This window comes from Gadus macrocephalus, chromosome 12 (assembly GCF_031168955.1).
Source record: "Gadus macrocephalus chromosome 12, ASM3116895v1".
Lineage (NCBI taxonomy): Eukaryota > Metazoa > Chordata > Actinopteri > Gadiformes > Gadidae > Gadus > Gadus macrocephalus.
The window spans coordinates 11,925,920-11,949,278 of NC_082393.1; the positions used below are offsets into that span (position 1 = coordinate 11,925,920).

Consider the following 23,359-nt stretch of genomic DNA (forward strand, 5'->3'; position numbering starts at 1 on the left):
AAGGACGTACATCACCCAGTGTGGGAGATTGCCCCAGCAACGGTGCAGGACCCATGTATTCTGGGCTTTGACTTTTTGAAGGCCACAGGCTGTCGACTCGATCTGGACGGGGGCACGGTGAGCTTCCGAGGGGGGCCTGTGATCGCTTTGTTGCCCGCGGGCTCAGGTTCGGAGCCGCCCGTGGGGCCCATCTCGCCGGCAGTGTGTGCAGTAGAGCCCAATTTCAGCGATCCCCTGCCCGTGCCGTCTGTAACCATTCCCATGACATATGTGCCCCAAGCAGCCCCGGCCCAGTTACGACGCCTGGAGGGGGGGGGCGTCGCCGCCGACCGTGAGGGAGATATGGATAAAGAACCGGGAGGCGCTGGACGACCAGCAGCAGGAGCGGTTGTGGTAGTTGCTGCTCGAGTTCCAGGACAGTTTTGCTATGAGGGAGGATGACGTGGGTCAGACTCCCTTAGTGCTGCAAGAGATCGACACTGGGGATGCCAGGCCTATCAAGTGTCGGCCGCGGCGTCTCCCTTTGGCACGTCAGGAGGCGTGTGACCAAGCGGTGGAGGACATGCTGCATGCAGGCGTAATTGAGCCTTGTGACAGTCCTTGGGCGTCTGCTGTCATCAGGGTCCCCAAAAAGAACAGCACCTGGCGGCTCTGCCCAGACTACAGTCCGGTGAACGGGGTGACCAAAAAAGACTTGTACCCGCTACCGCGCATCGACGAGTCCCTGGACTTGGTCTCGGGATCGTCCTGGTTTTCTGCCTTGGACCTCCGCAGTGGGTACTACCAGGTGCCCCTCTCCCCAGAAGCAAGACCCAAGACGGCTTTCTGCACGGGCCGGGGTTTGTGGCAGTTCAAAGTCCTTCGTTTTGGACTGTGTAACGCTCCAGCCACCTTCGCCCGCCTGATGGACCGGGTTTTGTCAGGTATCCCCCACCAACAGTGCCTGGTATACCTGGACGATATCCTGGCGCATGGCAGCTTCTTTGAATCCGCCCTCGAGTCCCTGCGCCGGGGGCTGGAACGGATCCGTGCAGCGTACAAACTTCCTATTACAGGAAGTTTGTACAGGGTTTTTCATGCTTGGCTGCTCCTCTTTATAGGCTGCTGCAAAAGGAGAGTGTCTTTGTATGGACTGAGCAGTGCCAGGGGGCGTTCACCAGCCTTCAGCGTGCCCTGAGCGAGTCCCCCGTGCTGGCCCCAGCTGACCCCTCACTGCCGTTCATGCTGGACACCGATGCTAGTGGCGACGGGGTGGGAGGGGTGCTCTCCCAAGTGGGACCTGATGGAGAGAGAGTGGTGGCATACTTTAGCTGGGCCTTTAACAAGGCGGAGAGGCGCTACTGTGTTACCCGCAGAGAGCTCTTGGCTGTAGTGCTCTCCATCCGTCACTTCAGGTACTACCTCTGCGGCCTGCCATTTACAGTGAGGACCGACCACTCAGCTCTCCAGTGGCTCATGACCTTCAAAGAGGCGGAAGGGCAGGTGGCCAGGTGGTTGGAGGAACTCCAGGCCTACGTCTTCAGAGTGGAACACCGGGCTGGAGCCCGACACTCCAACGCCGACGCGCTCTCTCGGCAACCCGGCGCTGCAGAGGGGTGTCGCTGCTGCGGGAGGAAGGAGGCCCGCGAGAGAGAACTGCGGGCAGAGGAGGAGGGATGCGCCGCGTTGCAGCAGGTGGAGGTCGTCTGCCGAGGGCTGGAGACCATAGATGGAGGCGATTGGAGAAAGCACCAGGAGCAAGATAACGACCTTCAGCCGGTGTTGCAGTGGGTGGAGGCGCAGCGAAATCCACCGTGGGAAGAGGTGGCCGCCCTCTCCAGAGAAGTCAAGGGACTGTGGGCCAAATTCGGGGTCTTGCGCCTCTGCCGGGGCGTGCTGCAGCAGGCCTGGAAGGAGCCGGCCACGGGCGAAGAGAGGTGGCAGGTTGTGGTTCCCAAGGGCCTACAGGGGACAGTGCTCGAGGCCATGCATGGAGCCGCAGGGTCGGGACACTTTGGGGTTGCTAAGACCAGTGTTGTGCCCGAACGCGTTCATTGAACGGTAGTTCATGAACTCGTTCATATTTTGGGCGAACGTGAACTGAACGTACTGTATTACTGCCTGATGAACGTTACTGTGAACTCGTTCATTCTGGTGCCTGTGAACGGGACGCTAGCTTAGTTTAACTTCGTTCAATATGGGGGTTATTTGTTTATCAACACGGCGGATGCGCGCGCAGAACGCCGTGTTGTTTGACCGGTTGCCATGCTAATCTCCGTGTGGTTAATTTGAAGTTGCGGTGAGTTCAGTTTACTGTTACATTAAACTGTAATCAGAAAATGCGGTTATATGCTATAGACCCTATAGTATCTGTCGTATAAAGGCTGGGACGAATTTCCAATTATAAATATGTACACTTTATGTTGAAAGTATTGCAACGCCGATTCCCATTGAAACGAATGGCGGGGTGATTATTTTTCAAAACGATAGCTGTTAAATTGTGGAAAAATGAATTCAACTGTAATCAGACAACGCGGTTATATGCTTTAGACCCTATAGTATCTGTGGTGTAAAGGCTGAGACGAATTTCGAATTATGAATATGTACAATCCATAACGTTAATTCTCTGGCTCATAGCTCAGCGGACTAGAATGCCTCATTGCTTGTTGGCCGGAAACGGAAAAGGGGGCTGTTTACGTTTGGTTGTAGTCTTTTCACTCGGTTCTCCGTGTCAACAGTAGGGATAGAACCGAGCAAAAAGACTACAACCAAACGTGAACCCCCCCGCCTTTACGTTTCCGGCCAACAAGCAATGAGCCTTCCAACAGAAATCAATGGGATTTACAAAATGCGCTAAATGTGCAATAAAACACGATAGAAACTGTATTTCGCTACGATACTTGATTCAACCACTCTATTTCATCCTAGACAAACCACAAAGCGGGCTCAATGTTCAAAATACCGGAAAAAACGAAAAGCTCACAGCAACATATTGAAAAAAAGAACTATGAACTAGTTCATTTTTTGGAACTGTGAACTTAGTTCAAAATGTTGAATTATGAACGTTGAACTGAACTAGTTCATTTTAAAATTTGTGAACTGAACTTTGAACTAGTTCGTGTAGAAAGTGAACTTTCCCAACACTGGCTAAGACACTCCGACGCCTACGCCAGGGTTTTTACTGGGGCCGGTCCCGGAGGGATGTCGAGGACTTTTGCCGGCGGTGTGACCCCTGCACCGCACGAAAGGGCCCCGCTCGGACCGAGGCAAACGTTATGTTCTCACGGCCATCGATTACTTCTCCAAGTGGCCCGAAGCCTATGCCATCCCCGATCAGGAAGCTGAGACCGTGGCCGATGCACTGTTAGACGGCATGTTCAGCCGTTTTGGGGGGCCAGAGACCTTGCATAGCGATCAGGGGAGAAACTTTGAGTCCCGGGTGTTCTCCGCTGTGTGTGAGCGCCTGGGCATTCATAAGACCCGCACCACTCCCCAGAGGCCGCAGAGTGATGGACTGGTGGAGCGATTCCACCGCACCATGGGCCAGCAGCTGGCCATCCTCACCTCCCAGCACCAGAGAGACTGGGATAACCACCTTCCCCTGGTTCTCATGGCTTGCTGCAACGCCATGCAGGAGTCTACGGCATGCACGCCGTCCCTTCTCATGCTGGGAAGGGAGCTACGTACCCCGGCAGAGTTAGCGTTTGGTTGACCACCGGATGCCCCAGACTGTTCCCTGGACCCGAGTATGCCAGACTTCAAGATTGCCTGGAGTCGGCCCACCTATTTGCCCAGGAGCAACAGCAGAGGGCAGGGGTGAGGCAGAAAATAAACTACGATGTAAACAGCAAAGGCCGGCATTTCCAGGCGGGAGAGCTAGTTTGGGTGGAAAATGCCCTACACTGGACAGTGCTTGGGTGGGCCCCTATCGAGTTCTGGAGAGGCTGGGTGAGGTGGTGTACCGGTTACACCTACCACCTAAAGGAAGAAGGGTGGCACTGCACAGAGACACGCTGGCTCCGTACCGAGGGGGTGCCGCCCCACTGGCCCAGGGGGGTCCAGTTACTCCTCGTTGCCGCCCTGCCGCCTCAAAGCCCACCCCCCCGGCGACACTGGCGGGGCTTCGGTCTGTCGCCCTTCCCCCAGCTACCGGGGGTAACCAGCCCTCCCCTGTATCCGATACCCTTTGCTCCCCGTCCACCCTTCCCCTCCCGGGGGCTGAAAACCCCATACCCTTTTCGCCGGAGTCCCGGGGAGGGGGTTCTCGACGGCCCAGGGGGCCACCAGGGCACTTAAAAGACTTTGTTTGCTATCTGTAGGATGCGTTAAGTAATGTTGTTCAGCGTTGTGCCTGTTGTTATATGGGGGGGTAGAAGCTCGTTATGTTAAAGGGAAGTTAAGTTAGACGGCCCAATTTGCGTTCTTTTCTGTACTTGTGTGCTTGCGTTCTTGTGAAACGTCATCAGTCGTAGCCCAAGTGCTGTTCCAATTCAAAGTACGCATCAGGCCAAGTAGGGGAGAGCCGGGTCGATTGAAACACGGGACGATTGAAACACAGCGATTTCCTCGAAAACCACGCAAGGCTTTCACGTCAAATTTCGTCCCTACGTTCAGCACGCAAGACTGACCAACCCCATGAAATTTCGTGCAATGACGTCCCACCGTTCAAATGTTATCCCCCAAACCTGTTTTCGAGAGCGCAAACTAAAATCCTTCCTGCGGTAGTTTTTTTGTGATAAATAGTTGTGTTTTTTGTTTCATGCCATAATAATATGACTACACAACAGATGAATTAGTACTTAAACCTGTGTTAAAGTGTGCAATGTCAGAGTTTTGAAGTTTAGAGGTAAAAAAGGTTTAAGTGTCAGTAGTCGCTGTAGGGACGATTGAAACACTTGTTTCAAACGCAACAGGAGTCATGTTATCCGGTTGACGTGGTAGTTTTTGTTTAAAATAAATAAAAGGATGTTCAACTGTGTATCCCTAAACATGACTTAGGACAGGGAAATAAGTAAATTTAATGAAAATGTAGTCGTCCAAAAGAAGAAAGGTGAGTTTTAATCGAAATGTGCATCTTGAATTACGCACAATTACGCACGGGCCAAAAATATATTTTAACCTATTTATATTATGCAGAATTATGTGAAATTTTAGCAATGACGAGTACACTACTATGTTGTCCGGGATATTGCAAAAAAACAAGAGTAAGTTCAATAGTTTATTTTTAAAATATGCTGTTTCATTCGTCCCGCATGTGTGTTTCAAACGCAGTGGTGGACAGTAACGAAGTACATGTAATTCGTTACTGTACTTAAGTAACATTTCCATGTATCTGTACTTTACTCAAGTACATTTATTTGGTAAGACTTTATACTTTTACTTCACTACATTTAAAGCGAAAATTATTACTTTTCACTTCTTTACATTTACAGAAACACTCGTTCCTTACTCGTTCCTTTTTTATTTTTAATAAAATACCAAAAGGTCAAAGTGTATCGCGACTATAACCAATCAGCAGCAGCGCCCAGCGCGCGATTATCTGCTGAAGTTAACAACAGAGGTGCGTTCAGAATCGCAAACATAGGCGAACGTTCGCGAACGATTTTAAACATTTTCCGTTAAACGAACATAAGCAAGCAAACGTTTACGAACATAGGCAAACTGTCTGAAGAGGTAGTTCTCCACAAACAGAGATGGATCGCGGTGCTCTCTTCGGCTACGTGACATTCGTTGCCATGGCATTAAACTAAACTATATTGAAATCATTTACTCCTTTCCTACACAGAAAGCAATAGATAAAACGTTTCATATAGCCTATCTACACCCTTACTTCAACTGTTGTCTTTTGCATCCTAAAATGCGATTTGAACGTTATATCGCAGTAAGTGGGTACAACTTCGGTGACGTAGCCCTCTATTCTTGAATTTTCCGTACTGGTTGTCTGCAGTAGGCTTTCAACGAGGTCGACCACTTGCAAACCCTCTTCTGTAAACTCTTCCATTAAAGGCACCCAGTGCAACTTTATGTAAACATTCAATGAAAAATAAACATTCAATTTCTAGTCTTTTTTACACGTAGTAAGTTTCAATAACTCCATACCATTACATATCGACATTCAAGGAGCAAAGATGAGACGTCGTTGTGTGGTGAGAACTGATAGAAAATCGTAAACAACAACAATCGCCGGTGGGGAGAAGCCATTTTTCCATTGACTGGAAGCCTGCTTTATTTATTGTAGGTTACAAAAAATAAAGAAAATGGCGGCATTGTTGTTGTTATCGATTTTGTATCAGTTCTCACCACACAACGACGTCTCATCTTTGCTGCTTAAATGTCGATATGTAATGGTATGGAGTTATTGAAACTTACTACGTGTAAAAAAGACTAGAAATTGAATGTTTATTTTTAAGCCTCGAAAGTTGCACTGGGTGCCTTTAACATGGAGGCTGCCGCTAATACCATGGCCTTCGTATCCATTTTTTTCGTTTACAGTTTGTTTAGAACGGTGTTCAAAAATCGTTCAAAATTAATTGTTTAATGTCAACGCGTTCGTTGCGAACGTTCGCCTATGTTCGCTGAACTTGAACGCACCTCAGGTGTCGCTGGAAGCACAAGGTGGTGTGGTCATTGAGAGAGATCATTAATATTATTTGTTTGTTTGATTAGGCAAATGTAAAGCATTGTTCACCTGTTCAAGTAGGGGTTTTGATATGACAGTAAAAAAAAAAATATATACTTTTACTTTTAATACTTAAGTATTTTTGAAGGCAGATACTTTTGTACTTCTACTCAAGTAAAAAAATTAGGTGAATACTTTTACTTTTACTTGAGTAATATTCAATGCAATGTAACTGTACTTTTACTTAAGTACACAATTGGTTTACTTCGTCCACGACTAGGCGGGGCGTTTGAAACAGATGTCAACTTACTTTCAAAGTTAAAAAACAGCTCGATCATCCAACATATGTATTAAATTACACTTGTAACTAAGATAACATACATGTGAGTTGTTGATCACATGTTGAAATTATTTGTATACGTAACGTCATCTTTGAAAAAGACGTTTAACTGAAAAGTGTTTCAATCGACCCGGCTCTCCCCTACTGTCGTAAAAACCTGGGAGCGTTAAATATCCCAGGATGCATTTTGCATTCCTGTTTTAAAATATCAGTGTGTAAGATAGGCTATATAGGAACATTTTAAAAGTATAACAAAGATGGAGGCCTATTCTACATATTTACATACTATTATTTTAAAATGAAAGAGGGGTTTTGTTTTATATATAATTTGTTTATATTGTATAAATCGCTGATGGAGGAAACGTGTGTGTGTGTGTGTGTGTGTGTGTGTGTGTGTGTGTGTGTGTGTGTGTGTGTGTGTGTGTGTGTGTGTGTGTGTGTGTGTCTCTGTGTGTGTCTCTGTGTGTGTCTCTGTGTGTGTGTGTGTGTGTGTGTGTGTGTGTGTGTGTGTGTGTGTGTGTGTGTGTGTGTGTGTGTGTGTGTGTGTGTGTGTGTGTGTGTGTGTGCGGCGTGTGTGTTTCTATTCTATTCTCGCTCGTTCGTAATTATTATATCAATAGCCTACTCCAATAATATAATAATAGGCTATATAGGAAAATTGAAAAACGGCAATCTCATAGAATCTTTTTCAAGCCACTGATTGTTTATATTGTAATGACTACAGGCGAGGCAGTGAGAAACGGCCATCGCCAAGATCTCTTTCCTGACGTCATTTTAAATAGACGGAAGTAAAACTTGCAGTTATTTATCCTACAGTGACATAGCCAAATCAAAAGGTTTTCTGCAATATATTTATTGAACGAAGATATCAGCTTATAGTAGAGGTAAGTAATTAATCTTTCATCTTACGTTAAGTTAATGCCTATGTAACATTTTACCTACCCAGTGTTAATGATTGACAACAAAACATTCTCTAACGTTAGATTCATTTCAAATTTATCATCTCACTTTTAACATATACGATGACATGTCACATGAACAATATAATGAGTTGGTTATCAGATTATCCGTCCAAACTGCTGCTGTATAATTTGATCAATTTCTGATTTATCAGTAACGTTTCCGTCATTTGGGACCTAGAAATGCATCTTTCTGCATCTACTTCTCCCTTTTTATTTTTAGATACAGCATTTCAAAAGCAGCTCTTGCAGCCAAAAAGAATGGTAGGCGACGCATTATTTATTATAGTTCATTAATTTGCTTATGGAAAAGGCATAGCCAAACTAAATTCAAATCACCGTAAACACATGATGGGTTCCTATTGTGGTTCTTTGGCAGCACGGTCGGTTAAAGATAAAGTCTACAGCGCAGCAGGAAGAGGAGAAAAGGAAGGAACGAGAGAAGAAACTAAAGCTATATGTAACAGCACGAGATGTCTGTTTCAGTCAGGTATGTCTGCAGTCATGAGTGCCGAGATCATTTATTAGCCCTATTTCAAATGAATATGAATCTATTGCAGATGTTAATGGTTAAATATTTAAGTGATGCATTTTTATTATATTGTTGCACACCATCATTAACAAGAGAGCTGGATAAATAAATTGGGTTGAAGTAACTCATTGATTTACGAAATCATATCGGAACACGCACACATTTATAATTGAATGGATTGCCACAAATGTGTCACATAGGGCAAGGCATTGTTGTAACACATGATGAATGGCATGTGTTACAGCTTAATGGTAACGCATGATTAATGGATAATATGAAGCTAGACGGCTTCTGACCTACTTTGACGAAAGGCTATCTTTTATGCGTTTCAGACTATCACCTCTGTAAATTCATGGCTTCTCTTTGACACGCACACTCACACGAACATGTGTTTTCTTTCAGAGGAAGGAGGGGGTTTTGGATGAGGAGGCTCTACAGTTAACACAGCAGCTGCTGTCGTCCAATCCTGACTTCTCAACCCTCTGGAACTACAGGAGAGAGATTCTGATGCATCTGGAGACTGTGAGGTCAGCTAACTACAGATAAATTAATTATACATCCATCAGCAATCCATACTCTGCCGTGTAAACTTTACAGTGTTAACTCTTCAATAACTCAATTTCCATGTCCGTCTGGTGTTTCCCTCTCCCAATCGCAGAGAGGAGGACGATGTGCAGAAGATCTATGAGTCAGAACTTTCCTTTGTGGAACGCTGTCTGAGGCAGAACCCCAAGTCTTATGGCAGCTGGCACCACCGAGGTTGGGTTTCAGCCCGTCTGCCCCGGCCTGACTGGGTCAGAGAACTGAGTCTATGCGATCGCTGCCTCAGCTTGGACGAGCGTAACTGTGAGTACGGGAAAGGTTAAGCGAGAGAATAAAAAATAAATGTACTTTTAGTCAATACAGTTTTCAAATGAGGATTGACTCACTCTTTAAAGAGAATAGGTAGAGGGTTTCCTATATTTTCTTCTTTTATGGCGAATTTGACCTGCTTTCCTCTCTTTGAGGCTCTATAATGAAGTGCTGAAAATGTTTGATCTCACTATCGTCTACTTCCTGCGGCCCAGTTCACTGCTGGGACTACAGGCGGGTGGTGGTGAGGATGTCAGGCGTGGCCGTGGATCAGGAGCTCCGCTTCACCGATCGCCTCATTGGCTCAAACTTTTCCAACTACTCCAGCTGGCACTACCGCAGCACCCTGCTGCCCCTGCTGCATCTGGAGTCCCCCGAGCCACTCTCGCCCACCCCCCAGCTGGCCAAGACCTCCCCACGGACCAACAGCCATCGTGTCTGCGAGGAGCAGCTGCTCAAAGGTATGCTGGAATCAGTTCCTCAACCAGATGTCTCCATGTTGTTGTGGTTTCATACAGACAGGGGATGCTGCCAAAATGTTGTCACATTGCCGAACCTCCTTGGTGGTTTTAATATACTTTTAAACTTTGTTTCTTGTGTATGCGTTTGTGTGTCTAGAATATGAGCTTGTGCAGAATGCCTTCTTCACGGATCCCAATGACCAGAGTGCTTGGTTCTACTATCGCTGGCTGTTGGGCAGAGGTGAGTGTCAATACGCATATAGTGCCTGGTTGCATGCCTTTCAGCACGCATCTTCTGTTATCAGTGTCAGTATTACCTGAAAAAATGTATTTAAGTTTCTGCATGGCTATGTCACATGTTCTTAAGATATTTTGTCCCACAGCGGAGCGGGAGGAGATGATCAGCTGTGTGTACGTCAGTCGAGAGGAGGAGAGGGTGGCTGTGTGTTTCTCCAAGCCAGTTCACGTGAGTTTATTCACATGATGTCCTCCTAGAAAAAGTTACCCACCTCAAAGAAATATACCAACCACCAAAAAACACCAGCTCCATAAATTACCATACCTCTCTATGGTGTTTCCCAATTTATTTTCAGATAAGGCACACCACAATTAACAATATTACAGGGACACCAACTTATAGTTAAAGGGGAAATGCAACACCAATGTTATTGGCAATTGTTGCAACATTTCGCACAGCAGACTTACCATAAAGTATGCATACACATCAACATCTGACAGGCAATTGCATTATTTGTCATTTATGTATTTATTTTAATGGTGTTAGAATTTGACTAACGTATAACAATTAATCGGTAATGAAATTATAAATACAACTAAATATAACTTGTGTCAAAGATTATGTATTGAATCTCCCAAATTGTCAAAGCACTCCCTAGTTTTGCCCAAAGGCACACCAGTTTTCCCTGGCTCACTGATCTGCCAGAAGAAAGCATTGACCTTTAGGTTTCTGGTTCTATTTTGATAGTCTGCAATACGAAGGAAGGAAGGGGCATCCAAACATTCAGTAGTCATGACCGGTTGTTGTAACTGATGTTTTTGCAAGACAGCTAACCCTTACTGCGTCCAACAAGCTGGCTGTTGCCTTGGATGGTTGACATGCAAGCATTTGTATGAACGGGTGAACATGAGGCACAAATTGTGAAGAGCTTTGAGGGGCCAGTGTACCATCAATGTACTATTTACCATAAATCTACAGTTGCACTGTAAATATTGTGAATATTCCTTTTCAGATTTATTCTTTATTTATTAATATGACGTAATACATATCCCCCTTCTCATTAGAGCTTAGATCAGGCCCAAAAAATCAAGCCCGACCCGGCCCGAGTCCGTGCACGTTCTGTCCGAGCCCGGCCCGGCCCGACACATTAACTATAATTATGAGCCCGAGCTCAATTTCAACCCGACATTTTTTTAATACATGTGTAACTTTGTACACATTTGTTACTTAGCCCTACTCTGCTGAATATATATGTAAGGGATAATGTATGGAACGCCGGTCATTATCTGGAAAATAAGCCCCGACAGGGCGAACAGGACACCGACGTGCAGCGAGGTGTCTTGCTTTGCCCTGAAGGGGCTTATTTTCGATAATGACCGGCGATGTTCTATACATTATCCCGCTTATTACACGGCTACTTGCCAAAACCAAACAATAACTTCACATGGTGTGTCTTTTTACAATTTATTCGTTACCAGCATTCATAGTGTTGATCAGCAGAGAAATAGTCTGCCAAAGTCGTAGACGTCGCTTAGCAACCGAAGACGCTGGGGTTGACATGTTACCGGACTACTACCCACGCATGTTCCACGGCATTGAGAATACCCGTGTAATAAAGGCCTATAATATTTCTGTTTGTGGCATAGATTTCTCCTCAGATTAGGCCAATAAAGCAATGATTTAAAAAAGAAAAGAAAAACAGAAACGCTTGATCAAAGGCCCGGCCTGACCCGGCTCGAGGATAGTGGTGGGAAATATTGGCCCAACCCGGCCCGCGGGTCCGGTCGGGATCGGGCAGAGAATCTAAACTCTTTTTCTCATCCACCCCCCACACTCTTTTTATGCCGACTCTATACCGGAGCACTGAGGTTTAATAGACATTGATTTACCCTGAACATGATGGGCCTTTATTGTCATTATCCATATTGTCGGAGTCGGACATGGGGTAGTGAAGCATGGTTTTTGACGTGTGACCTTTGCTAAACAATGGGATGTGAGACTGACTCTCTCCTGTGTTCCCCTGTATCAGGGGCAGGCTGTTGGCCTGATGCTGGTCCTCGACGGGCAGCCCCAGCAAGTGGAATGGAGGAGCGTCCACCCACGCTTGAGACACAGCCCTGTCTGGGTATCCTTTGGATCTATCTGATCAAGTGGTATGAGGAACGCTAGGGGACATGGGATGCACTGTGTCTGCCAGTGCATTACAAGCCAGGTTGACCCACTGCTTGGCCCATGCAGCTGCGATTTTTGGTTGAATGTATATTTAAGATTTTTTTTTTTATACTACAGTAACAGTGGGGACGCTTGCTTTGAAACATACTTATAATGGTTGCAACATCTGTTATTAACGGGAATACACTCTAGGGAAACTACAAGTCTTAGATTCACTCTGTAAACAGAGCGCAGGTAGACTCTTTCTAAATGCAGCTCACTGCCTCCTGCCTGTTATTTCACCATTCATCAAACTTCCATTGGAATACATCTCAAAAAATCATTCACTCTCTGATACGACTGTTTTGGAATTATTAATATTTATAATCCAAATGAGTCCAGGCGGGTAAACAGATTATTTTCAAAAGTTACAAATCAACCGAAACGATGGATAATTTACTCCTCCTTGAGCTTCTTCTTCGAACATCCACGTTTGCAATTTTGATGTTTGTCAGTTAAGAAGACTAATTTAAACCATATCAAATGACATCATTAGAATACTGTGCCAGGCACCCGTTATCGGTTAGCGAGAGAGCTTCAGCCATTGCAGGAGCGAAGCAGGCTGCATTGTAACCCTATGGGGCAATATTTTCATTGTACCTCCTCTAAAAGTGCTTTTTTTTGCGACTGTCGGGCTCTGATTATTGTAAGTGTCCAACAATATTGTGAAAGGATCCATGCAGAGGAATATAGATTTGTCTTTACATTTTGCTTGACCCGATATGTTTTTGTGCAACCAAGACTCTCTGAAATCTGAACGATTTAAAAAATCCCGAAAATATCCTTAAACACCACAACCTTTCACCTCTGTATACAGTGGAGCGGGTGATAGTTGAGAATGTTTTCTTAGTGAGGAATGGGTTTGAAATTGACGGATTTGGAAAAGTTTGCAATTAATGCATTAGGATAGGATAGGATATATTTATTTGTCATTGGACAGAAGTACAACGAAATTCAGTGCACTCACGTACTGGTCTCATTTAAAAAGGTAACATAATAAATAATAAATAAATAAAGAAAATACATTCAACATTTCGTTCACTCACTACATTCATGTCGTCATACACTACTATACCGTTAACTTAGTGCCATTGTATGCCTAAAAAATAGTAAAAAAAATAGTATGCCTTAAAATAGTAGTACAAATATGTAAAGTGCTGAGCATTGCATTACATGTGGACGTCACGGATTAATACTGTCGGAACTAGTGGATTTATTTTCAGGTCAGAGTTGGTAGTATGGTAGTATGGTGTATGGTGACTGCTTTGGGATAGAAACTGTTTATGAATCTTGTGGTGCGTGTTCTGATGGACCTGTAACGTTTCCCTGAGGGCAGCAGTTCAAACAGATAGTTGGCAGGGTGGTATGAGTCTTTCATAATGTTGTGTGTCTTCTGCAAGCATCGGGAGTTGAAGATGGTGTCCATGGTAGGTAGCTGTTGGTTGATGATGTTTTGGGCGGTTTTAATAATCCTCTGCAGTTAAATAGTAAAAGATATATACAGAAATAAATACGTATGATTTCAACCCTACAACTGGGAAATACGTACCAATGAATAACAGGCATTGCCCTTCAGGGCGCTAGAAACTCTACCGCTTAACAATTGACATGAAGCAATGTGACATGGTGGAGAGGATGGAAAATTTAATCGATAATCTTTTAATCACAGTTGGCAGAACCTTAACCTGGGTTTAGGTCTGTGATCTCCCCCCTGCCACCATAAGTGACATTGGCAATGAGCATAACCTGACCGTGCACTGGACGGAGAATCATACGCACAGGGACTGCGCACTCTACACTGGTGGGATCTTGCAGAAATCTTGGCTCTTTCCTATGTTGTGTTCTTTTTAGCTGTATGATCGCACACTGTCGCCATCTTTATTTATAAGACGACTCCATCTTTCACTTTCCCTTCCACAGGTCGATCCCAGAGTTGGTGCCGGGATTCTGCCACTGACCTGGAGCTTTTCAGGTATGTTTATATGTAAAGTGGTGGACATCCAAAAATGTTAGGAATCGATTGACTGTAATTACTTTACTGGAACATCATTTTCTGAGGCCTAAAGGAATAGTACATGCTAAAACCCTTAGTTTATTATTATAAAGCGTCTGAACATTGATTTCCTATATATTCCAGGGTTTATTTTTTTCCGACATTTGTAATATTTTACTTGAATCGTGATTTGTAATTGGTCACCGGCTGTCGTGTCAGGCTTCCCACAATCTCCTCCTTTCGTCGTGACAAAGGCTATCTACCGGCCAGTGTTCACGTTAGCCGGCTATAGCCGGACATTGGCCGATTGCACGCACGCATGGCCAGTATAATAAAATGTAAACGGCCCACATGTCCGAGAAAGAAAAGAAAGAAGTTCGCATTTATGTATGAATTAATCAGTAGCATATGAAATCCAGTAGCGGTTCCTGGCCGAGCTCACCAGGGAGGCAAACACGAACGTGCATGCATAAACACGCGCGGTGCACCCGCACATGCATACACATGTCACTCAGTGGCCATGCTGTTGAACGCTGATTGGCTGTCATCACGCGAAATTCGCGTCAAAGTGGAAATATTTCAACTCGAGAGAATTTGTCGCGGCACAAATCCTCGTGAACGCGCTCGCCTGTGCACAGCGAAAGTGTGGCGCAACAAATCAAAACTTGTCGCCGGTTTTCTCTCGCGAAAAATTCGCCCGATACGTGTCTCTACGTTCACTTTGTATGGGATCTTGTCTCCCCGTCGCGTTTGGTGTGAACGCACAAATCTTTCCCGACTGGGCAAATATTGCCAAAATCGCCAGCACAATCCCCTTGTCCAGTGTTCCTCTGGAACAAGCTTTTTCTCTCCAAAACAGGATTAAAACATCTATCAGAATCCGCCTAGCTGAGGAAAAGGTGACGAGGCTGATGCGCATATCGGGCCTTGGGCCGGGGTTGAAAGACTTCAACTTTTCGCGAGCAGAGGAGCACTTCCATGCCATGAAGTTGCGCCGAAAGTAGCCTGCAAGAATTGCAATTATCGAATTTATTATTTTTTACCCGTTTACCATTTTTGCCGAGAATGGCTGTTATGTTTTTTTTGCCTAGGCTAATTTAATAATGGCATTTATTGAAGCAACTTAGTTTGTGTCGTTTGTCGTGTAAATGTGGACTTTTGGTGATTATTTAATTATTAGTGAATAACGCCTGGAAGATATTCCAAATGTCCGATATTCGGGAATAGTGTCGGACATTTGCATTCTGGATTTATGAGGCTACTGGCCTGGTAACAATGTGTTTCCTGAAATAAAATATTTATATGCAGTTATGCTGTAACGCATGGTTTCTCAACGGGGGCGTTCGCACAACCTAGGGGGGCGCTGGGAACGTGATTCCATTTTTGTGGGGGGATTTTAAACTTTCATTGTTTTTGTTTTTTTTGGGTGAAAAAAATAGGAAATCCTCCACAAAAAGGCTGTTGCATTACACACACACAAAATATATAGGCCTAATAAGGCCTCTGCCCGTGATCTGTTTCTGGGGAGTCCGCGTTGCCCGGCCTGTGGATCCCGGGCCATTCATTCATTCGTTCACGGGGCACTGCGGGAGTCGCGGGAGTGCCTGCACCGCGGTCACGGTGAATGAATGTTCAATCCAACCTCTCTCTCTTCTCTCTTCTCTCTTCTCTCTCTCGTGTGTGTGTTAGCCAATCAGAGGTGAGACATTTGCATGTCATGAATATTCATAAAAAAAAATTTGCAACAAAACTGACTCAGAGGGCATTCTTTGTTATTAGTGACCAACGGAAAATCAATGAAAAACGATGCATTGAGAACTTTAAGCAATATAACACGAGTGTGAGTGGGGTTGTTAGTTTATTTTTTTATTGGGGGGGGGGGGCAGCGGATCAGGGTAAGGTCAGGGGGGCGTTTGCTCAAAAAAGGTTGAGAACCACTGCTGTAACGGAACCCGGCCTGAGTTGTTGTCCTCTATTAAACCGAATTGTAAATACTGCAGCAATGTCTACCAATTGACATAGTGTTTACAGCAATTAATTTCAGCTGTGACCTGGGATGTACATCCCCAACAGACCTATCTTAACCATGTCAAAGCGTAAGACCGTAGTTCGTCTTTAAGTGTGTGTGTGTGTGTGTGTGTGTGTGTGTGTGTGTGTGTGTGTGTGTGTGTGTGTGTGTGTGTGTGTGTGTGTGTGTGTGTGTGTGTGTGTGTGTGTGTGTGTGTGTGTGTGTGTGTGTGTGTGTGCTTAGGAGTGAGCTGTCGGTGGAGAAGACATCAGTTCTGCAGTCTGAGCTGCAAACTTGCAACCAGCTCCAAGAACTGGAGCCTCTGAATAAATGTACGTCCGCCTAGGTCCCGCTGCACTATATTACACAACAAGGATCCGCCCATGCCGCATTGTGTTTGTGATTCTTGGACTTCGTATCCTCCATTCCTTTGGCAGGGTGCCTGTTGACCATTGTCCTCCTGATGAGGGCGCTAGACCCCCTGGGCTACGAGAAGGAGACGCTGGCTCACTTCCAGACCTTGAAAGTAAGTCATTGCTGCTACTAGAGGTCTTCTACAGGTCCAACCCTGCACCACAACTTCAAATCCGACCCGAGGGGATTTGAGTCCAAATTGTATCACGCCCAAGAGGGGTCTGATACGACTCACTAAATGCTTGGTACAGTGAAGTCATTCTGACAAATGTTATTGGTCACAGATATTTTAGTGAAGCCAGAGACTGTAACAATGGTTTCTTAGACGACAGTTATTCTCCAGGGTCCAGTTGCACCAGCAGAACGTAAGGTCCCACTTAGGCTACGTTGAACGTAAATCACCCAAACGTTCGACTTTACACTCTACTAAAAAAATAGCAGTTGCACCAAGCAGATAGTTTCAACGTAACACTAAGTTATAACTTATCTTTTACACCTCGCCTCTAGCTGGTGTAAGTTCCATACTAACGATAAAGAACCGTTAAAAGAAAAAAACGTAAAAAGATTTCAACACTAACGCAGGGTAAAGATGGCTATTCGTTTTGAGCAATGGGAAGAGGAGTTTCAATGCGATTTGCGCCGGGAACGGATTGTCCGTGACCGTATCGATCCATTTCTTTATTATGATGATGTTGAATTATATGCGCGATTTCGGTTTTGCCGGGCGGAATATTATATTTATTTATTTATTATAAAATCCGCCATCAAATAGCTTAACCTCACGCCTATACCGTCCAAGCAAATTTTAGAGAATAAATGACTGAAACTGTTTTGTTTGCCCTCTCATTTGGGTGCTAACGCGTCTTCACTCGGGTAAGGTGGAAACTTGCCGGTATTTCCTGTTTACATTGTTATCTGTCAATGATTGGCTTGAAATTATCTAAACGTCATTAAAAGCGACACTGGTACACTTTATGCACTACTAGTAACGTTACAACTTAAGTTATGGTGGTGCAACCAAAATTTAGAACACCTTTTAGTTTGACACTAGCTACGTCGAGCGTAGGGTTAAGGCAGACTTTACACCCGAACTTATGATCGGCTTTACGTTCTGATGGTGCAACCGACTGCTGTAGGTGTACAATTAGTAGGATGTAAAGCAGAGATGGGCAACTTTCATGATAAAGAGAGCCACATTTTTCATCATAACCATCGGAGGGCCAAATGACTGCACACTTCAACTAAACGTGAGCGGAGAGAAGCTACACAATTTTGAATTTGGTAAATATGATTTCCTGTATTCTGGTGCATTTTGGGGATGGCCACTACCTAAAAAATCATGCAGAATCATAACCTATGTACGGTATGTTAATTGAACCAACATACATTCATTTCATGTTTTCCATGCTCAAACAGCCACATGAATGGTCAGTATTTTTATCAGTGCAAAGGGCTCACATACATCATTCAATGAAGTAAAAAAACTGAAAAACAGTGGCCCAACATTAAGTGCAACAACTCAATGAACTCAAACCCAACAAGCAGTTGTGGTAGTTGTAGTGGCGACTTAAGTGGATATCTTTAATGACTGATATCGCTTCTAAGCAAACTAGACGCATGGGTTTGCCTTCGAATTCTATGAATTCTTCTCATCTTTCTTGACCGAGTTTTCTGTAACTCGATCAATTATTATTATTCTTTTTTTTATTCTTTTTTTTTTATTATGTGCGGGCCTGACTGAGTGAGGATGCGGGCCGCACTGAGTGAGGATGCGGGCCGTATGCGGGCCGCGGGCCGCCAGTTGCCCATCCCTGATGTAAAGAGAGAGAGCAGTGTACTGCAAAAGACAGTGTTGGGGAGTAACGGAATACATGTACTGGCGTTACATATTCAGAATACAAATTATAGCTAACTGTAGTCCGTTGAAGTTACAATTTAAATAGTTGGTATTTAGAATAGTTACATTGTTGAAAACAATGGATTACATGACGATGCTTCTGTTTCAGCAGTTTATTCGTGCTTTCACACCAACAGCATTTAGTGTGCACTAAACGAGTTGGGTCCCCTTGGTTCGGTACGTTTGCGTTGGTGTAAATGAAACCACCTCACTTCGATGTGAACCAAATCAGCCGACCGAGACCTCCCTGAACCGCTTGTCTCGGTTCGCTTCCAAACAAACCCTGGTACGGTTCGCTTGAGATGTGAAAGTGAACACACCTCGGTCCGATCCAGTTCTCCAAAGCATATGCCTCTTTGGACGTAAGACTCAGCCGCGCACATTATGGGAATTAATGTTTGATTAGCGGTAACTCCAAGACTAGCAGCAAATTGTCGGACCGTTTGGGAATTTGGCAGAATTCACAAATAAAACGTATGCTGGAAAACACACATAAAAATGCCGATAATTGAACAATCTTTTCTTTCTTTCTTTCTTTTAAGGCGATTTTATAGGCAACACCTATGCACTTAGCTCAGTGAAAAAAATGTTGGATGCAATATCAAATATCTTTCGCGTGTACATACTCTTATAGTCTTTGTTCCACTACAGCAAATTACAATAAATAGTTCACTTACAGGGAGACTTGGGCCTAACACATTCAGCCAGTTTGAACAGAAGAACACACCAGAATTGGCCTGTTTAGTAAGCAGGATTTGATGCCGCATTCCTTTATAAAATGCAATGGAAGTAATCCAAGTATTCAGAATACAATACTCGGATTGAGTGATGAAACGGAATACGTTGCATATCACACTTTTGGGCATGTATTCTGTAACTGGATACATTTTAATAGTAACCTTCCCAACACTGGCCAAAGAGAGCAATGTTCTGAAAATACATTTCCCACAAAAGCCTCTTCCTACTTCCCTTCCTTTGGTTCTTCCCTACGTTCGCCGCAATTAAGATGATAATGCTGTGTGTAATAGTGCTGTTATTATGTGTTATTTCATTCTCACTTACTAAACACAAATTATAGAATCAAATTATAAATATTGGCTACAACTCCTCCTTTGAAGGCTATTTTATACATCTTGATCCTCATTTGGATCAAGAGCGTGTTAAAACTAGAACCTTTTCTATTTTGGGTTTGATCGGCTCTACCGCCTTTGATCTATACTTTTACCTCCTCTAGGAGTCGGGTACACATTCTTAAAATTTTGGGTGGACCCGAGAAAGGCCTCTACCGGTTGCATGATGGGCTGTTCACTTCACCATCTAATTAACTTATGCCGCTTTTCCACTGCATGGTACCAGCTCGACACGACTCGACTCGACTCAGCTCGCCTTTTTTGCGTTTCCACCGCGAAAACATGGTATCTGGTACCTGAAGTGGCTGCTTTTTCTAGTACCGCCTCGCTCTAGGTTCCAAGCGGCTGAGCCGATGCTAAAAGGTGACGTCGGCAGACGGCCGGCCACTGATTGGCCAGAGAGTTTGACGAAGTCACGAGAGCGACATGGCAACCATGCTGGTAACGGCCATAGCAGCGCCGCAGCCAACATATTCCACTTCTTCAACATGCCAGCTAATAATACGAACACGAATACCATCGCATCGATGTTCTCCATTGTTGTCCATGTGTGGGTTACGTAGGTGTTGTTTGCGTCGCGTACAAAAATACGTCACGGCCCTTTCGCGCAGCCGACCCCGCCCACGTCCCGGAGGTACTATTTGCGGTGGAAAAGGACACGCGCTGCTACCGTGTCGAGTCGTGTCGTGTCGAGTCGAGCTACATGTGCGGTGGAAAAGCGGCAATAGAGTATTTAGTAAGGGAAACACTAACGTGACTTGATTGCTCCCCCAGGAAGTGGATTCCATGCGGTCTGCCTACTACGGTGACCTGTGCAGTAAATTCATTATTGAAAACACAATTCTTAAAATGGAGTATGCAGAGGTACGGGTCTTCAGTATCTCAAACAAGGTGGGTTATGATATCATGCTGAGTGTGACTGTGCATCTGGTCTTGTTTAGAATTTGTTAATCTTTAATTTTATAATGTTCAGCTCTAATGCAAGGCTCTAATACAAAGGGGTCTCTATTCTCTGTCGATCTAAACAGAAGCTGAGCACTCTTTGCCACCTGGACCAGCTCTTATTGGTGACCCATATTAACCTTTCGTCCAATGAGCTGGAGAGGCTGCCTCCTCAGTTCTGTATGCTACAGTGTCTGGAGGTAGAACTGAGTAACAAATACTTGATGAAAAAATAAACATACACTAGACGAAGGCTCCTATGTCTGCAAGAATCTGCAAACATAGGATTTATACAGGCATATTTAATGTGGAAACACTTCCACATCCATAACGATGTAGTTAAAAACTGACTCATTATTTTATCATGTCTTCTGTACAGGAAATTCTGACTCTTTATCTATTCTCTCTATTCCAGGTCTTGGAAGCCGATAACAATTCCATAGAAGATTTAGAAGGGGTTTATCAGCTTCCCAAATTGGAGGAAATTTCCTTAAAGAATAACAGTATCCTTAAATGCGTTTGAGAAGAAAAAACTGATCTATGCTTGTTTTTGAGCTGTTGACTCCGAGGCACTGATGATTCATCTGGATAAACGGGTTATGTTATTTTAACTGTAGTTCAATGATTGTAGGTGTAGCCTTCTAGGCTACGCCTGATGGGCTTGTCCCGTGCGTGTGCTTGCGTGCACTGAAACATAAGCCTGACATCGCCAGAGCAATTCACAAACGTGTATAAGTGTGGAACCTCTCGGTTCATTTTTGCTTCCCAAGGAGTTTTGTCAATTGGCACAGACCAAAATGCCTCTGTCTCAGTCAATGCAAAGAAAAATGTTACACAGTGATGGGCACTCTACAGTCATTGTATTCATTTTCCCCCATATTAGATAAATATTGGCAATTTGCCTGACATGGGCCAAATCTACTGGAAATCTGCCTGGGGCCAGATGTCAGTGAGATATTGAATAAAACATGAGCCAGATAAGAATATTTAAAGAGATAAATATGAAAAATGCAGAACTTAAAATTTTTTAAAGCTCAAAAATACGTACAGAATAAACATTACGGGAACTATTCATAATTGCTATGGTTGACATTTTCAGTATGTGATAGAAGTTGGTGTTTAATGGAATCTGCATAGTACAGTATGATTTTTAATACCACTTAAGACACAAGCAAGTCTTTGTTAATATAAGGGCTTCAATCATTCAGCCAGCTGTCATCACCAGCAACCATTATGTCTCGAAGAAGCTCACAGGTAAGGTTCTTCTGAGAGGTAATGGCTACTGATGGTGATAGAGTTTCGCTTCATGGTCAGCCCTCAAAAGTACTTCAACAGCCAGAGATGCAGGACTCAGTCATGGCCGTGTTTTTCCTCATCCCTGAATGTGCAGAAATCTCCAAGATTGAAGACCTTGCGCTGCTTGCCTCCTGTCCTAAACTCAGGAGTCTGGATCTCCGTGGCAACCCCGTCACGCAGATGGCCAACTTCCTGTCGGACATCGCAAAGCTGCTTCCCTCAGTCACGGACCTCCAACTGTGATGTGCCCCTGGGGGGCGGGGGGTTGTAGTAGTAGTGGTGGTGTGTGTGTGTGTGTGTGTGTGTGTGTGTGTGTGTGTGTGTGTGTGTGTGTGTGTGTGTGTGTGTGTGTGTGTGTGTGTGTGTGTGTGTGTGTGTGTGTGTGTGTGTGTGTGTGTGTGTAAGACGACGCCAAAATGCATGCTGCAAACCACTTAAAGAGCAAGAATACCTGTATTCACAACAGAACTACAGATAACTTGTATTTTGAAGAATAAAATAAGTAACTGATAAATTAAGGATTAGCATTGAGTTGCCATTTGCTTTATAACATGGTTTGTAGATTTACAATTTAAAAGTTGGTGTAGGCCTACTCCACACATTTTAATCTCTTATTCACCAATAAATTGCAACTCTGGCCACCTGATCATCTCTTTTGTTTTGGTTTTATTGACGTTCGACCTTCCTTATCATTCTAAAGCAGCACAGCAGTTTATAGCTAGATACCAGTAAGTTTCATGTAGCCACTGGCGCTATGTGTGAAGGTGGGTAGTAACGCTTTGCAAGTAACGCAAATGAGTAAAAAAGTTTCGTTATGTCTAATTCTACTCTTACTCAAGTAAATATTTGATTTAGAATTAGACTCTTTATTCAATTACATTTTCCATTGTGCCTTCATTCAAATTAGTATTTTGATAAACATTATCTTCGTTGACTGTAAAACAATCGTACACGTTAGCGACGCGCACTCCCTAGGTTGCATCATTGTTGCCATATCATAGCCGAGGAGCCGAGTCGAGAGTTACGTTGGGATGGGACTGAGGACTAGAAACGCCATGGATGCAGAAGCGCAGCAAGATATTGTCGGCAGGGGGTGCGGGGTTACGGTCCTAGTAGAGTTTATATAATTCTAAAGAAACGATGTTACACAGGCTCTGTATTCTGCAGACCACTCAGACCAAGATTTATGGCTTGGTGTGTGGTTTCTAACGGCTGTGCGCTGTATTTTAATTGTTCATCTTTGGCACCAAAGCCAATTACATCAGTTTTGTTGTTTAATTGAACATTTTGGCACATCCAGTCATTGATTTGCTCAATGCACTTACGCAGTGCTTGGATCGGACTATAGTCTCCTGGTGATTTGGTTATGTAAATGTGTGTGTATGTTTGAATGTTAAACAGAAGAGACCCAAGAATGGAACTTTGGGGGACCCCCCAAGCAATATTTGTTCGCTCAGATGTGAAATTGCCTATAGAAACATAGTAGCC

General features: G+C 44.2%; 1 protein-coding gene across 4 annotated transcripts; it reads left to right on the plus strand.

The window, feature by feature from the left end:
- The first annotated feature begins 7,547 nt into the window (after positions 1-7,547).
- rabggta (Rab geranylgeranyltransferase subunit alpha) lies at positions 7,548-22,522 on the plus strand. 4 transcript variants are annotated; one of them, XM_060066887.1, is made up of 18 exons: positions 7,551-7,822; positions 8,121-8,161; positions 8,277-8,387; positions 8,832-8,956; positions 9,088-9,275; positions 9,497-9,742; positions 9,900-9,983; positions 10,126-10,208; positions 12,010-12,105; positions 13,887-13,992; positions 14,112-14,163; positions 16,436-16,524; positions 16,630-16,718; positions 20,408-20,524; positions 20,662-20,775; positions 20,991-21,078; positions 21,966-22,179; positions 22,277-22,522. In XM_060066887.1, the coding sequence occupies exons 2-17, from the start codon at positions 8,159-8,161 to the stop codon at positions 22,112-22,114; spliced, it is 1,740 nt and encodes a 579-aa protein (XP_059922870.1). In that variant the 5' UTR covers positions 7,551-7,822; positions 8,121-8,158; the 3' UTR covers positions 22,115-22,179; positions 22,277-22,522. The 4 variants fall into 4 exon arrangements, with proteins under 4 accessions (XP_059922872.1, XP_059922870.1, XP_059922869.1 ...); XM_060066886.1 differs by having other exon boundaries at positions 21,966-22,175; XM_060066888.1 differs by having other exon boundaries at positions 21,966-22,167.
- The last annotated feature ends 837 nt before the right edge of the window (positions 22,523-23,359 follow it).

Excerpts from the sequence above, each read along its gene's own strand:
- rabggta (XM_060066887.1), top strand. Across the intron at positions 16,525-16,629 it reads ACTGGAGCCTCTGAATAAAT|GGTGCCTGTTGACCATTGTC; the intron begins GTACGTCCGCCT and ends TTCCTTTGGCAG. Across the intron at positions 20,776-20,990 it reads GTATGCTACAGTGTCTGGAG|GTCTTGGAAGCCGATAACAA; the intron begins GTAGAACTGAGT and ends TCTCTATTCCAG.